We start from the raw sequence: 15522 nt of genomic DNA on the forward strand, positions 1-15522 counted from the left end.
TGTGAGTCTGTTTTCTCCCAGAGCAGACTGTCAGTGTAAAAGTGTTTGTGCAAGAAAAAGGGGGTTGGGGGTTCAGTTTCTAAATATCCCATCTGGTAGGATGGGATAAAGGGATACAGGGAAGAGAGGGATACCGCGTCTCCCCATCCGGTGTTCCACTGCCACTCCCTGAGGACCCCTCACCCAGGTGATCCTGCCGCACTGGATCCAAAATCGATGGCCGTGTCGTGGCCACCTGGATGACAAGTGACTGGGGACTAGCTGGTGAGCTACCTTCTGGTTTCTCACAGAGGGAACAGAAGAGATGGAGACTGCAGTAGGATTGGCCAGCTTCTTCCAGATTTTGAAAAGTTTGGCCGAGTTATTAGAGGCTGCAGAGATGCAGGCTTAGATGTAGGCTCTTTTCTTAGAAAGTACAAAGAGTCTGTATTGCCTTTGGAGCAGGCGGTGGGCCAGTTTGTCAGAGGATAAGCCTGATGGTTTCCACTTCCTCTCAGCCACCCTACAGTTGCGCTAAGGGTGACGAGGTCAGAATCGTGCCAAGAGTTGCACTTGGATGCAGGCTTCAAACGTATCCTCATGACAGTGGCAAGGACATCCAGAGTATTAGAGATGGAGAGATGAAGGTTGGAAAGGGCTGTGTCAGAGTGTAATTCAGCCGCAGGTGTCAGAGGAGGAGAGAAAGTAGCGCCGAAAGCCTCCATTGACACACGCTTCATTAGCCGGTTGACCAAGAAGGTGTGTGACAGTGCTGGGGTCTGCTTGGCCTGAGGGGCAGAGAGCGACAGGTGAGAGGAGAGAAGAAAGTGGTCAGTCCAAGAGAGGGGAGTGGTGAGCGGGTTGAAGATGGGGAGGTCTGACTAGATCAGAAAATTCAGGGTGTGCCCTGCAGAGTGAGTGGTGCCAGAGGGAAGACTAGAGAGATAGAGAGTCGCTGAAGTTGCGAAAGAACCCAGAGGAGGGGATAGAAGCATCCAAGTGGATGTTAAGGTCTCAGAGGAGAAGTTGAGAGGTAGAGGCAAGGAGGGGGGAAGAGAGACCCCGGCAGACCAGGCATTCAAAGGAGTAGTAGGCCTGCGTAGGAATGACGGAAGCAGGGATCCACTCTGTGAAGATCACGGCTACTCCACCTCCAGGACGGTTGGTTCTGGGTTCGGAGAGGATCTTGTAGCCATCAGGAAGGCGATTGCAAAGCTCGTGACAGAACTGGCCATGAACCAAGTCTCGGTGAGACAGAGTACATCCAGTTCAAGCTCTTTGAGGAGACGGCAGATGTCAGAGGAGTGTTTGACAGCGGAGCGAGAGATAACAGTAGCAACGTGGATCAGATTGCCACTTTTGCAAGTACAGGGGTACAGGCATGAGATACGCCCTGCAGAAGTTTTAGAGGTGCCCGAGAATGAGCAGAGAAGGCAGGAGGAGATGGCATAGTAGTCAGAGAGGAAGAAGAGTGTGCCGGAGAGGTGGCGGAGGAAGGAGGCGGCAGACCAGCCAGAGAAGCAGAGGAGGGTGCCAGAGAGGTGGCAGAGGAGGAAGGTTGCAGAGGAGCCAGGGAGGAGTAGCAGGAGAAGGAAAGAGGAGTTGATAAGACACGGGAAGCGTCTATCGAAAAGGAGGAGATTGGCCTGAGGGCCCTGGACCAAGACAGTGCCATTTAAGTAGACATTAATGATGGTCTTGGGGAGGGGCGTGGCTACGAGAGCCATGTGAGGAGTCGAGCTCTGGGAGAGCTCCTGCAATCCGGCACCTGATCCTGATTAGAAGTGCATTTATGCACGCTTTTATGCCCTGAAAATTTGTGTGCTCGTCCATGAATGTGGCGCACACGTATCCTGCAAATTTGGAGCCTGGGCTAAGGAAGGGGACGGCCCTGTGGGCATCGCTGAGCCCAAGAATCCCGGAGCTGAGACCCCAAAATGGCGGATGTGAGAAGCAAACAAAGGCGCCAGCCAGCAGAGCATAGACGGCGGCGGCACTGCGGGAGAGAAAGACGGACACAGGCAACGGCGCACCGGGGCCCCTGCGACACCCGCTGAGGTACTGATGCGCGGCGCCCGGAGACCAGAATGCGGCTGCAATCGCACAGACCCCCATTTCGGACCGCCGCCGAGGCTGGATGCAGTGGGGCACGGCTGTCCCTGACGCCGAGGTGGGAGCCGGACCAGCTGTGCCAGGCGGGGAAGACCCATCGCCGGACCAAACCTCCACTAACGCTCCCAAGAGGCAGTAAAAGCGGTCCACGAAGAACGCAGACGTGCTTGGGACGCCACAGAGCCCCGCGTGCCTGAACACTGGATCGCTCTTGGGAGCGAGACAACAAAGACGGCCTGAGCACTCCCTCACAGGCAGGAGTCGCTTCGGGCACAATGGATGACGGGGCCCATGGTGAAATAACCCGGCCTGGGGGCAGGAGCGCTGAACAGAGCGCGGGACCCGCACAGCCCAGACGGGCGCATGCCCCACCGAAGTGCAACATACAGTCCTATGGAGACTAGTCCGGCAATTAAGCCCTGAGTCGCGCCCGAATACATGGACACAAGTGAGGCGCCCACATGAGGTAGATGGTCACAGAAGGCACCAAGGAATCAGCAATGTGCCCCACATGACCCGAGCCACGAACAGCAGTAACAGGAGCGGGGGAGAGGGACATCCCCTAGCCTGTGCCAGAGTCGAATGCGGGGACACAGTGAAGCGCGTCTGGTGGAAAGCCCCACAAACACCACCGTTGTGTAAGAAGTGACAGCAATTTGGCACGGCTCACGGTTGACATACGTGTGGCCAGCGCATACACCTGGGGAGCTCCATAAGTACTGTGGTGTGTGCCCACGGACCTTGACCAATGAGGGCTAGGGCTCCAGTTTTGAGCGGATTGAATAGCCAAAATAATTAACGTGGGAGGACACAGCCCGCTCCATGAGCAGAACTGGTAGTTTGAGGGCACCCTTAACACGGCCTGCCCGGGCCCTGCCACTAACAGCAGTCTAACCTAACTAAGACCAGAGTCCACGAGTTGTGGGGCTTGCACATACAGCTCTGACACACCACGATGACTACCAAACTCCCTAGAGCAAAGGCCAAGCAACCCACACTTGACGAATACGCCAGAACGTCGCCGGGTGCGGAAGGTGCCAAGAGCAAAGACAAAACCCTCGCTGAGGGCACGGATACTATGAGCAAAGACCAGGAGATCCTTGCTGCGATTGCTGACCTGAAAGTGGCTTGGGAAACTAAACTAGGATTGGCCATTGTGAGGATACGCCTCGGCTAGAGCCGCGGTGAGAGGTAACCACACCCGATCCCAAGAACACTGGGGTCCTTAGTGACGGGACCTCCTGGCTAGTCCCGACCAGTAACTTTGTTACGGAAGCGAGAAGTGGAGCCGCTGCCAACAGTCGCGGTGACACCGCACATTGCTTACCTGGTTCCCGAGCCAGCCCGGATGGGGGTGTGCCGTGCTCGCCGGAGCTCCTGGATGCAGGGGAGAAGCGACCGACCCATCTCCGCTGTGCTCCTCGTGGCGACCCCGGGGCTACCCGTAGCGGGAGGAAAACTCCCAATATCCGGCCATGCCCATACTCGGAGCGGCCACAGACACGTGACCGACGCGAGTGTCATGCATTACAACAAAGAAGGGAATGGCAGCACACCGGGACGGCGTCCTTTAAGGGAGGCGGGATAAGGCCTCAAGAGCCAATAGAAGGGGGGCTGGGCTGGACGCTCAATGATTGGTGGGGGTCTGAACCCATCTGTTATGATAAAAGCGCGCCAAGCCGTTCTGATGGGTTGTTCTCTTTTCACAGGATACGGAGAAGAGAGAGGAGGGAGAATCGGAGTGGTGGGCCTATCCGGATACTAAGAGATAGAACCAAGTTGGGACTAAGGCCAACATACTCTGGGAAGCCAAGACACTGGTGAAGCAAACCGGAAGGACTTGTTTCTTTTATTCCCCTTAAAGAAAACACTGCCTTACTAAGAAAATAAATATTCTTTCAGCATTCACCTGTCTCCGGAGTGTAATTCCTCACAGCCATGAACAAGCTGAAAGCGGCATTAGAGCTCAAAGTCGGGGCAGTACAAGAGGAGGTGAATCTTCTCCGGCAAGATGTCAGGTCGCTGGCAGAATGCACGGGGGACCAAGAAAAAGAGCTGGCCCAGAACACAGCGGCATGTGCAGCCCACAAATCTGAACTTCACGCCCTAGTTCAACGCGTGGGCAACTTGGAAAGCAGGGCAGAGGAGGCGGACGGACGCACCCGAAGGAATAACATACGTATCGTTGGATTGCCTGAAGGAGCCGAGGGATCCAACCTCACGTAGTACACTGAATCAATGCTGCTGCAGGAAATAACCGGAGGAGTGTTGACCCAGGGGTTCGCTGTGGAAAGGGAGCACAGGGAACCCCTCCCCCCCCAGGCCGGTGATAGCCAAGATCCTGAACTATCGTGACCGGGAGAAAATCCTTGAATACTTCCGGAAGGGCGGAACGATACAAAGGGCGTCGGCAAACATAACCGCATACCCGGATACTCCTTGCAGGTGCAATGCCGACGCATGAACTTTGGGGCCGTGAAAAGAAGATTGCGTGAAGCACGCCACAAGTATATGCTGATCTACCCGGCAAAACTGAAGGTGTTCCACAAGAGCAGAACCTTGTTTTTTGAAACCCCGGAGGACGCTTTGGGATGGTTGGACGCGCAGAGCTGTCCCCAAGAATCGGGTATCCAGACAGAAGAAGGCGCAGATAAGTAACGTGACTGTGGCACCCGCGGTGTCACAGTCTGAGACATTGGGACTTGAATATCGTACAGGACATAGACAGCTGGACGGTGTGACTAGGGCTATACATGTAGACGTGATCCGTGAACACGAGAAACTTAGATAATTGCGTGGGAGCCTTACAGAGCCAGCCCTCATACCCCCATAACGAGTAGATTAGTTAGGTCACCGGTAGTCCGGTGACACCCTGCCGGGTTCCTGACCTCGGCATTCGAGGCAGGACCAAACGCATGGGAGCCTGAGATCCAGGGATGGAGCTGGGCACTTGTTGAGGTTGGGTGGGGTGGGGGGAGGGAAAGGGTTGTGTGCAGTGGTTTGGAGTTGTGAAGGGGGGCAAGAGGGGGGTAGTTGAGGAGTTATTGTTGGAAGTGGGAGGGGAACAAGCCCAATCTTGTTTTAAACCAGGCGGGAGGGGGAAATGGGGAGGGGAGGAGGGTCAACTTGCAGATGGCGTCGGGTAGCCTTAGAGTGGCGACCTGGAATGTGAGGGGCCTCAACAGCTATCTGAAGAGAAATAAAGTAATGATGTTTCGAGGGGATTGGGTCCTCCGACGTATTCCATATCTATGACAGTAATCACCACAGTTGAACTGCTTCGGAAAATCTTTCGGCGTCTGCGTCGATGACATTGATACGCCGCTCTCGAGGACCTCCTCCGACGGCCGATGTCACTAGATGTTAGAATTAGGATGCACGACTCCCGTAGCCTCAGTTCTGTTTTTTCCACGAACGTGTTCGCTTCGGGAATCTCGGCGCGCCTCGACTCTTAGGAGTTTCTGTTGTTTCTCGGTTCTTCGAACCTGTTCGTTTTGTGAAGTTTCTTCCTCGTGAAGGATGTCTACCTCGTCTTCCACCCCGCGTCCGGGCTTTAAGAAGTGCGGGGACTGTGGGTCCAAGATGTCGGTGACGGACTCGCACGACGCCTGCCTCTGGTGCCTCGGGGAGGCCCATGACACGGATGACTGTGTCGACTGCCAGTCACTCACGTCCAAAGCCTTGCGGGAGCGCAAGAAGAAGTTGTCGGTAGGTAAGGTGTCCAAGCCACGGAGTCGAGGTCTGCAGGGCTTTCGATGGACGATTCGAGGGGCGACTCTCCGTGTCGTCTTCGGAAGTCCAGTGGGTCTCGCTCCCGGAGTCAGTTCGCCACTCCTCCGCCTCTTCGAGGCACTCCCGGAAGCACCGTCATCGGTCGCCTTCCCTGTCCTCGTCCGAGGACTTCGCCCGTCGGCGGGTCGCTTATCCCACCAAGCATGCGACACCGGAGGAATGGGCTTCCTTCGGGAAGAAAATGTTAGGGATTCTCCAATCGCAGGGCACCGGTCCATCCGCGCCTACGAGTGGGGTCGGTCGTGATCGGTCGAGACACCGCTCGCACGCCTTCGGGCTCAGGTGGTCGGCACGATTCATGGGAGAGGTCCCGCTCGGACAAGGGAATCGTTCTCGTCATGCCCGTTCCAGGTCTCGGTCCTCGACGCGCTCGAGACCACGTGAACCTGTGCAGTCTTCAAAGAAGACATCGACGCCTGTGGCGCTGAGGTCGTCGACGGACTCTCTCTCGAGGCTCCACCTCTGAGGAAGTCGTCGACGCCATCGGCGCCCAGGAGGTCGAAAGACACGCTCGGGGCTCCGCCTTCGAGGCCTGTGTCGACGCCGTCGATGCTGTCGGCGCTGCGTCTGACGTTGACGCCGATTCACTCGATGCCGGTGCCGATTCACTCGACGCCTTTTGAGGCTGTGGTGTCGGAGGTACCCCGTGGCACGGGGGAACCCCCTAGAAAGGCTCTGGCCAAGGTCAAACATGGCTTTGTTCCCCATTCAGTGCCCTCTTACCGCCATCTGGAGTACATTTCAGAGGTGGATGAGGGCTCTGATGCTGGCATGGTTCCTGATACGGTGCCAGATGAGATTCTCTCGGGCCATAGCCAATTTGAGGACCTACGACAGTCCCTGCACGATGCCAGTGGGCTGGACACCTCTCCGGAGCAGAGTTTTGTAGGCCTGAGCCTGGCACTCATGCCGACTCCTCGTACCGGCGCCTTATGTCTAGGGTCACCGAGTACTTGGGATGGTCGGCTCCCACAGGGGAGTTTATTCAGGATGACCTTACGGATATCCTCGAGCTTGGTCCACCAACTGACCCGGTACTGCCGTTCCATATGGCTCTACAGAGGAGGGTGGCGGCGGCTTGGACTGCTCCGGAGAGTCTCCCGATAGTGGGCAAGTCTTTGCTGCGAAAATACCACCCAGCCAGTAGCGATCCCTGCTACTTGACCAAGCACCCCACTCTGCAGAGTTTGATGGTGCAAGCGGCTACGGCCCCGGCAAAGCAGGCGTTGTATCCTACCATCCCTCCTGATAGGGATGACAAGCGTTTTGATGGCTGGGCGAAGAAAGTGTTTTCTTCAGGGGGTATGGCGCTTCAGGCGGCCAACTCTGTATGTGCCTTGTCTCGTTTCACGCACACTCTGTGGAACTGTGTTTCCTTAGCGGCTGAACATATTCCTGAAGGGGACGAACGGGATGGTTTCCTTGCTATGGTCCAGGATGGCAAGGATGCCATGTGTGAGGCCGTTCGGTCGGGTTTGGACATGGTGGATTGCGTCAGCCGGTCCATGCCGGCGCGCACCATAATACGCAGGTTTGCGTGGTTGCGGAAGTCAGGGTTTGCTCCTGATGTGCAGGCCCGGCTCCTCAACATGCCCTTTGGCGGTGAACATCATTTTGGCAGCAAGGCTGACGAGAGCCTTGAGAGGTTGCAGACCTCCAAAGCTGCAGAGAAGTCGTTGAGCACTGCAGTTCGACAACCTCCGCCTTTTTGTCCTAGGGGACAGCAATGGAGGGGAGGTTCCTTTCATTATTACTCATCCTTTGGTAAAGCGAGAGGAGCTGTCAGTCAAAGGGGCCACCGTAGGAGTGCCAGAGGTGGAAAACAAGGTACTTGAGGTGCCAATGCCGCTCGGGCAGTCGCCTCTTTGCCCTCAGGCAATGCCGCAGCCGCTTCAGCTCAGTCATGAGACCATGTCCCATGGTTCGCCGGTTGGGGAAGGCTGGCGCAGCATCTTGTAGAGTGGCGTGCCATTACTTCAGATGTGTGGATTCTGGAGATCATAACCCACGGCTACTGTCTTCCCTTTTCGGCAGAGGCCTCACGACAATCCACCAGGGAATCTCTCTTTGAGGAGTCCGGATCCGCTCCTTGCACAGGAAATTCAAGCCCTGCTGGAGAAAGGCGCCATAGAACTGGTGCCTGTAGCGGAGAGGAACAAGGGATGTTATTCCCCTTATTTTTTGATTTCGAAGAAAGACTGGGGATTGAGACCCATCATGGACTTGTGCGGTTTGAACAAACTGAACAAACTCCTCAGGAAGGACAAGTTCAAGGTGGTTACTCTCTCTCAAGTCCTCCAGGCCCTTCAACTTCAGGACTGGTTGGTGTCTCTCGACCTCAAGAACGCTTACTTCCATGTGCCGATCCATCCCAAGCACAAGATGCTGTACGTGTTTCCTCCAGTCCCCGTCATCCCGCAAGTACTGCAGAGGTTATGGAGGTTTCGTTCCCGGATGATCCTCATTGCTCCGGCGTGGGCCCGGAGGACGTGGTACCCGGACCTTCTCGACTTGTCCATCTTCCTTCCACGTCGTCTTCCCTACCGAGACGATCTGCTCTCACGGGAGGGGGGTCAGGTTCTCCATCCAGAGGTCAGATCCCTCAACCTTCACGCTTGGCATCTGAAAGGTTAAGGTATAAGGATTGGGACCTCCCTGAAGACGTGATGGAGGTGTTGCTCTCGGCCAGAAGGCCAGCAACAAAGTCCCTGTACCGTTGCCGTTGGCGTAAGTTCTGCAACTGGTGCAGAGTTTTTTGCATGTGACATTCCCATGGTTTTGTCTTTTTTGCTTTCTTTGGCCCACAGGGGCTTGCAAGTGGGTACCGTTAAAGGTTACCTGGCGGCGCTGTCCATATTTAAGCGCTCGTCTGAAGAGTGTTCCTATTTTCAAATTCCTTTAATTTCTCAGTTTCTGAAAGGGCTCACTAATGTGTTCCCTCCGTCACCTTTCCAGGTGCACGGTTGGGATTTGAACCTTGTTCTCAAGTTTCTGATGGGTGCTCCGTTTGAGCCTTTGCATTCATGCCCTTTGAGACTGTTGACTCTTAAAACTGTATTTTTCGTTGCGGTCACTTCCGCTTGCAGAGTGAGTGAGTTACAGGCACTTTCAGTTAAGCCACCCTTCACTGTGTTTCATAAGGACAGGGGTGTCCTTGGAGTTCGTCCTTCCTATCTTCCGAAGGTGGTGTTGGAATTTCATTTAGGCCAGAAGGTTGTTCTTCTGGCGTTTTATCCTCCTCCACATCCTGGTAAGGAAGAGGAGAGGCTCCATAGGCTTGATCCTAGGAGAGCATTAAGTTTTTATATTTCACGCATTTCCCGGGTCAGAGTGGACGATCAACTCTTCATTGGTTACGCTGGAAAGCGTTTGGGACAGGCTGTGACGAAACAGACTTTGTCTCGCTGGATTATTTTGGCTATCTCGGAGTGTTACCGCTTGGCGGGTAAAGACCCACCGGTCGGCTTGCGGGCCCATTCTACCAGGGGTATGGCTGCCTCTACTGCCCTACAGAGGGGTGTTCCTATCCGTAACATCTGTGATGCAGCCACCTGGGCTTCGGTACATACTTTTGTACGTCACTACTCCCTCGATTCCATCCGGGGGCAGGATCTGGCCTTTGGCAAGGCGGTCCTTTACTCCGCAATTTGATTGAGCATTCTAAATTTTTGTTTTCCTAAATTCTTTTCCTACCTCCTTGCATTGGTACTGCTTTGGGAGTCTGTCATAGATATGGAATACGTCGGAGGACCCAATCCCCTCGAAGAACAAGTTACTCTCTTACCTGGTAACGTTCTTTCGATGGGATGGTCCGACGACATATTGCATATCACTCCCTCCCTGCCTTCCCCGCTACAGAATTTCTTAAGCGATTGCAGCTTAAGTTTCCACAAGGCTTTGTGTGTCAGACTGGCAGAAGACTGGTACCACACGTTCTGGGGAAAAAACTACAACTGAGGCTACGGGCGTCGTGCGTCCTACTTATAACATCTGGTGCCGTCGGAGGAGGTCCTCGAGGGCGGCGTATCTACGTCATCGACGCAGGATGCAGACTCTGAAAGATTTTCCGAAGCAGCACAGCTGTGGTGATTACTGTCATAGATATGGAATACATCGTCGGACCATCCCATCGAAAGAACGTTACCAGGTAAGAGAGTAACTTGTTCATCTGAGAAGGCTGAAGATTGATATAGCATTATAACAGAAAACCCACCTCACTAGAGAGAAGCTGGAAGTGATCAAGAGAAAGTGGAGAGGGATTACCACGGGAGCCACATACTCGGCTTACGCGAGGGGGGTCATCACGTGGGTGGCACCGCATGTACCATTTCAGCTGCTTCAGACCACAACAGACCCAGAAGGCAGGATGACTGTGGTATGGGGGATGTTGGAAAAGAGGGAAGTGAGCATCATAAACTTGTACGCCCCTAACCAGGATACAGCGGCCTACTTCAGGACCCTATATGGCAAAATTGGCCCCCTATTGGATGGCGCGATCATATGGGTAGGGGACTTTAACTGTACATTGAATCCCAAAATGGACAGATCTGATGGTAAACCAGATAGGCCCACTCCAGCCGCAAAGGCATTACAGGCCCTGCTGGGAGACTTTGGACTCGAAGATATCTGGAGACAGCTACACCCGGCAGATAGGCAGTACTCGCACTACGCGGCCCCACATAATCTGCGCACGCGGTTGGACTATATGTTTGCCTCTTCGGAGCTAGTAGGAGAAATGACAGGAGCGGATGTCAGACCACTCTTCCTTGGTCCTGGAGTGGCGACAACAGCCCCCCCAGAGCGGGAATCCGACGTGGAAGCTTAGAGCAGAGGCTCTGCAGGACTCGGTATTCCGGGAGGACCTGAGGGAGGCGATTATGCAGTATTTCGACACTAACACAGGAAGTGTACAATCGTTAGAAACCTTATGGGAGGCATTCAAACTAGTAGTACAGGGCGCGGCCATAGGACTCCAAGGGGGTATAGAATGGGAGTTACAGGAATCAAAGGATCTAGAAGGCTTAATGCGCAAGGGGGGCACCTCACGGGAAGACGGGGAAAGGATAAAGCTGTTGCAACAAGCCAGCAGTGAGCACTGGGACAGATTATGCAAGCTGAGTTATAAGAAATACGTGGAAAGGCAACATGCGGGAGGAGACAAACCGGGCAGGCTGCTGGCCTGGTTATACAAAAATGAAACCCCACGATCAGTGATCAGGGAAATTAGAGGGGATGAAGGCCAGATCTGGGTTACCCAAGAGGGAGCGAATGAAGGGTTCTTCAGATACTATAGACGTCTTTATGGGGATGCAGGGGATGAGATGGATCAAGAGATACAGGAAACCCTAGAAGATATAGGCATGCCCAAATTAGACGCTCAGGAGCGGGAGGACCTGGACGCCCCAATCACATTAGATGAATTAGAGATAGTGGTCCAGCACCTGCCCACGTGTAAAGCCCCAGGGTCGGACGGTGTCCCTAGTAAATTCTATAAAACATACAAACAAGAGGTGCTCCCCCCGTTGCTGGCCATGCTTAATGAGGCGTTCGAGCACAGTAGACTGCCAGAGTCCCTACGGGAGGCGGTGGTCATCCCGATCGCAAAACCAGGTAAGCCAAGCACAGAATGTGGGTCATATAGAGCCCTATCAATGCTTAACCAAGACAGCAAAATCCTCACAGCAGCGCTAGCTAACAGGCTCAAACGAGTTATCAGTAAATTGATACACCCCGATCAAACGGGCTACATCCCTGGCAGGAGTATAACCGACAACCATAGAAGACTCCACCACATTATTGATCAAACGGAAAAGGACCCTGGCGAAATGGCAATAATCTCGCTGGATGCTGTCAAGGCCTTCGATTCGGTGAGATGGCCTTGGTTGCTGGCGGCTCTGAGGGAATATGGGATGGGGCCAGAGTTTCTGAGATGGGTCAAAATGTTATATAGCTCCCCAATCGCTAGGGTCAAAACGGGCGCAATAATCTCAGACAAATGGCAGCTCAGTAGGGGCACCAAACAGGGCTGCCCCTGGTCACCCATGCTGTATATCCTTGCGCTGGAACCACTGGCAGTCTGCCTTAGACAACAGTACAGGGAGATGGGGATCCATACTGCGGGGGATTCACACCTCATATCACTTTATGCCGATGATATACTCTTATATTTGCGCTTCCCAGAGGAAAATCTACAATATGTCCTGGAGGTGATGGAACGTTACGCCACCCTCTCGGGCATAGCAGTAAACCCTAAGAAGTCAAGCATGTTTCCTCTGGGGAGATATAGAAGTACCCTGCCGAGAAGTCTACCGGTCTTGCCGATACCCTGGCAGACCGAGACGTTCCGATACCTGGGAATTAATATATACCACACGACGGAAGAGGAACACAAACACAATACGGAAAAGGCAATTGAAGGCATCAAGAATAGCATGGCGTTCTGGTCCAAGCTACCCCTGGCCATGATGGGTAGAGCGGCTTTGATTAAGATGGTAGTCCTGCCCAGGGTGTTACATTTTTTTGTAAACATCCCGTATGTGATCCCCAAACGTTTTCTTTGTCAAACTCCACAGCCTGTGCAGGGGTTTCATATGGCACAACTCCAGGAACAGGGTGGCCCTCTGGAAACTACAGAACTCGTGCGACAAGGGGGGTATAAACCTACCGAACTTTGAGTTATACTATTTGGCGGGACAGCTGCAGTATGTGGCCAGCTGGTTGTCTGAAGAGGAAACGGCTGAACCCAGGCTACTGTACAACCCCGCCCCCTTCTTTCTTAGACGGTGTGGTTGCCTAAACCAAAGGTACTGGTAATGGCGAGACTGTTGGTGCTAGGTTGGGAGATATGGCGCAAATTATGGCAATTAGTGGGAAACCCAACCCCGTCCTCCCTATGGGCGCCGTTAGTGGCGCTTTGCGGGGAGGACTCCAAAATGATAAAAGGGATCTGCAGTTACTGGGAACCGATGGGCTTGGCGATCCTGGGAGATATATGGCAGGAGGGGGTGGCACTGGACTTTCAGAGATTGATTGAGGACACCGGGGTGCGTAAAGGTCAACACATCACCTACACTAGAATCATTAAACGAGTGCGAGAAAGGTGGCCTGAGGCAGTGCTCGCGGAACAACCTGATGCAACCATTGAGACGGTGTATGATGTTTCGGAGGGTGGCCACGAAATATCCCATCTGTATGAGTTGTATGAGTTGCTGGGGACTAGAGCCCAAAGATGATATAAGAAGGTGTCCCGAAACGCGAGGTTTCAGCAGATCCAGTTGTATGTTAGTCACAGGGCATACATGACTCCCCGAAAAATCGCCGGGTTTGGAGGCCCGGTGGCACAGAAATGCCCACAGTGTGGGGAGGTGGAAGCTGGGGTGCTACACATGTTTTGGGCTTGCCCGGAGGTGGGTAGGTTTTGGACAGAACTGAAGATGTGCCTAGGGGAAAAAGGGATCACGTTGGAGGTAGTCAGCTTGGGCGTGCATGCTGGGGGGTTTTACCAGACCACGCAACCTGAGGCACATCAGTAAGATGAAAGACCTGGCCTACATCCTGGCCAAACAGAGAATTGCAATGTGCTGGAAAGCAGCCCAATGACCTAGAATTGAGATGTGGTGGGCGGACCACATGAAGTGGGCAGAGGCAGAAACGACTGCTTGGTACGAAGCAGTCAGCGGAGGGGGGAAGAGGAGGTGGGACCTCTGATAGCATGGAGACAACTACTGGCCTCAATGGTGGGACCCGCCCAGGCCGACCATAGTGAGGATGATATGGAAGAGATAACTGAGGTAGACACGCCTGGAGATAAATAAGACAGTGACATGGAAGCAGGGGCTCGAGTTACGGGTGCGGGAGGGGGGAGAACCGGCACCTGTAACTTGTAATACAAGATTGTGAAGCTTATGTGTGGATGTCCTCAACGTTTGTATTGTTTGGAATGTTGTTAATAAAATAATAAAAATATAAAAAATAAAACAAATGATGGTCTTGGAGTGCCACCATTAATGGGAGAGGAGGAAAAAGGAGAGGGAACAGAGACCATATTGGGGGGGGGCATAGGCCTGGAAAGGGGATGACAAAGAGGATGTCAGTAAGGGTCTGTCTGGAGGAAGTACTGGTGTAGGTATCAGTGATAGGGAGGCCTGGGTTGGAGACCAGGATACCAGACTTGGTGAGAGGGATAGGATAGTCTATAGAATAGCATTTGCAGACAGAGAGCACCATAGAGGGTGCGGGCGGAGAGTAAGGTTGGGGGGAAGCCGGGGTAGGGGGATTACACGCTAGGGGCTAACAAGGAGGGAGGCATAGAGTGGCCATGCACAATTGAGGGGTCAACAGGTAAGTACACCACAGAACAAGAACACTCGAACCTGGGGGAGGGGGGGCAGAGGAGTGAGTGGAGAAAACAGAGCAAAGCAACAAATGAACACAACAAAAGTACTCAAGGGCATGCAAATTCAAGTACAATAAAGAATACGCAAAACTGGTAATTCTATGGGCCCTGGAGGGGAGGAAGGGAAATGCACACGATGCAGCAAGTATACAATACAATGGTCCCACTACAAAACAAAATACGCAAACACTAGTAGTCCAAGGAAGCCTGGAAGTAAGAGGAAAATGCAAGCGATGCAACAGATTGACAATACAATAGTCACAGTACGATAGGTCAGAGACACAACCAGGGAACAATACACTGGTCGTGGCACAGGGGCGCCTGAAGAGGAATGAGGGGAGGGAAGCGGGCCTAGGTTGCGTGGGGAGCAACGCTGAGAAGGATGCACAAGGCTGGGGAGCGAAGACAAGTTACGTGGGGAGCATTGGTCACAAATCGTGAAACGTATATATCGTAACTTGTACATGTTTTTCTGACATTTCTTTGAGAAAAGAGGACTACTCGGCTTCGATTTTCATGGATGATCTTGGAGAGGAAGTTGGAAGAAGGAGCCTAGACCCACACCTGGGTGAGTTACCAATGTTCCTGAGTGTTTGTTTAGTCTTAATGGGAAAAGTCACCTTTTCTGCAACATACATATGATCATGATGGAATGCACTGCTGGTTCTACTAAGTCCTCTAATCTCTCTAAATTGCAGATATTCCTGGCTTATTGCATATCTTCGGTTGGTATAGCTGGTTATCTGTACACCCTACAGTTTTGATGGTCTTCTTGTTTTTTGCATGTATTACAATGAAGAATTGGTAAAATGGTGATATAGTGTAACAGTGATACGTGTGCACATGGTTTGTTGTATGTCTTGGGGTGGACAGTAGGTTATCTTTCTCACCATGGTATGGGTGCTCTTGCTTTGTTGTCTGTCTTGGGTTGGTGTGACGATCCTTCAGATAGCGTCACTTTTCCCCAGGGGAGACACCCTTTCCGTAAGGCTAGGGAGGTGCGGCCGCTAACCAGTAGTCCCCTTAGGGGTGGTAATATGCAGGAGGACCTCATGGAGAGGAACTCCCCTCTTGGGGTCAAGGACTCTAATCTGGGACACAGCCCCTTTAACTCCCGACCCCATAAGGAAGTAACATCGCCCAACCCTCTTTTTCCTAGACTTAGATCGAAAACCGTGTGTTAAACTGGGTCAGACAATCATAATGTGATAAGTACAGGGACAAGGAGAGAAAGCTACAGTGGA

The 15522-nt window shown here is 53.2% G+C and overlaps 1 protein-coding gene across 2 annotated transcripts in view; it reads left to right on the plus strand.

Annotated features, from left to right (window-relative positions):
• Window positions 1–15522, plus strand: part of LOC138489466 (zinc finger protein 436-like) — a 235340-nt gene that overhangs the window by 102029 nt on the left and 117789 nt on the right. The window contains exon 4 of one of the 2 annotated variants that reach the window (XM_069617193.1): window positions 14772–14846. The exons of the other annotated variant lie outside the window; for it this stretch is intronic. Coding sequence (XP_069473294.1) covers window positions 14772–14846 — 75 coding nt within the window. The remainder of the gene's footprint in view (window positions 1–14771; window positions 14847–15522) is intronic. 2 annotated transcript variants of the gene reach the window in all.

This window comes from Ambystoma mexicanum, chromosome 9 (assembly GCF_040938575.1).
Source record: "Ambystoma mexicanum isolate Mex_15411 chromosome 9, UKY_AmexF1_1, whole genome shotgun sequence".
In the NCBI taxonomy this organism is placed as follows: Eukaryota; Metazoa; Chordata; class Amphibia; order Caudata; family Ambystomatidae; genus Ambystoma; species Ambystoma mexicanum.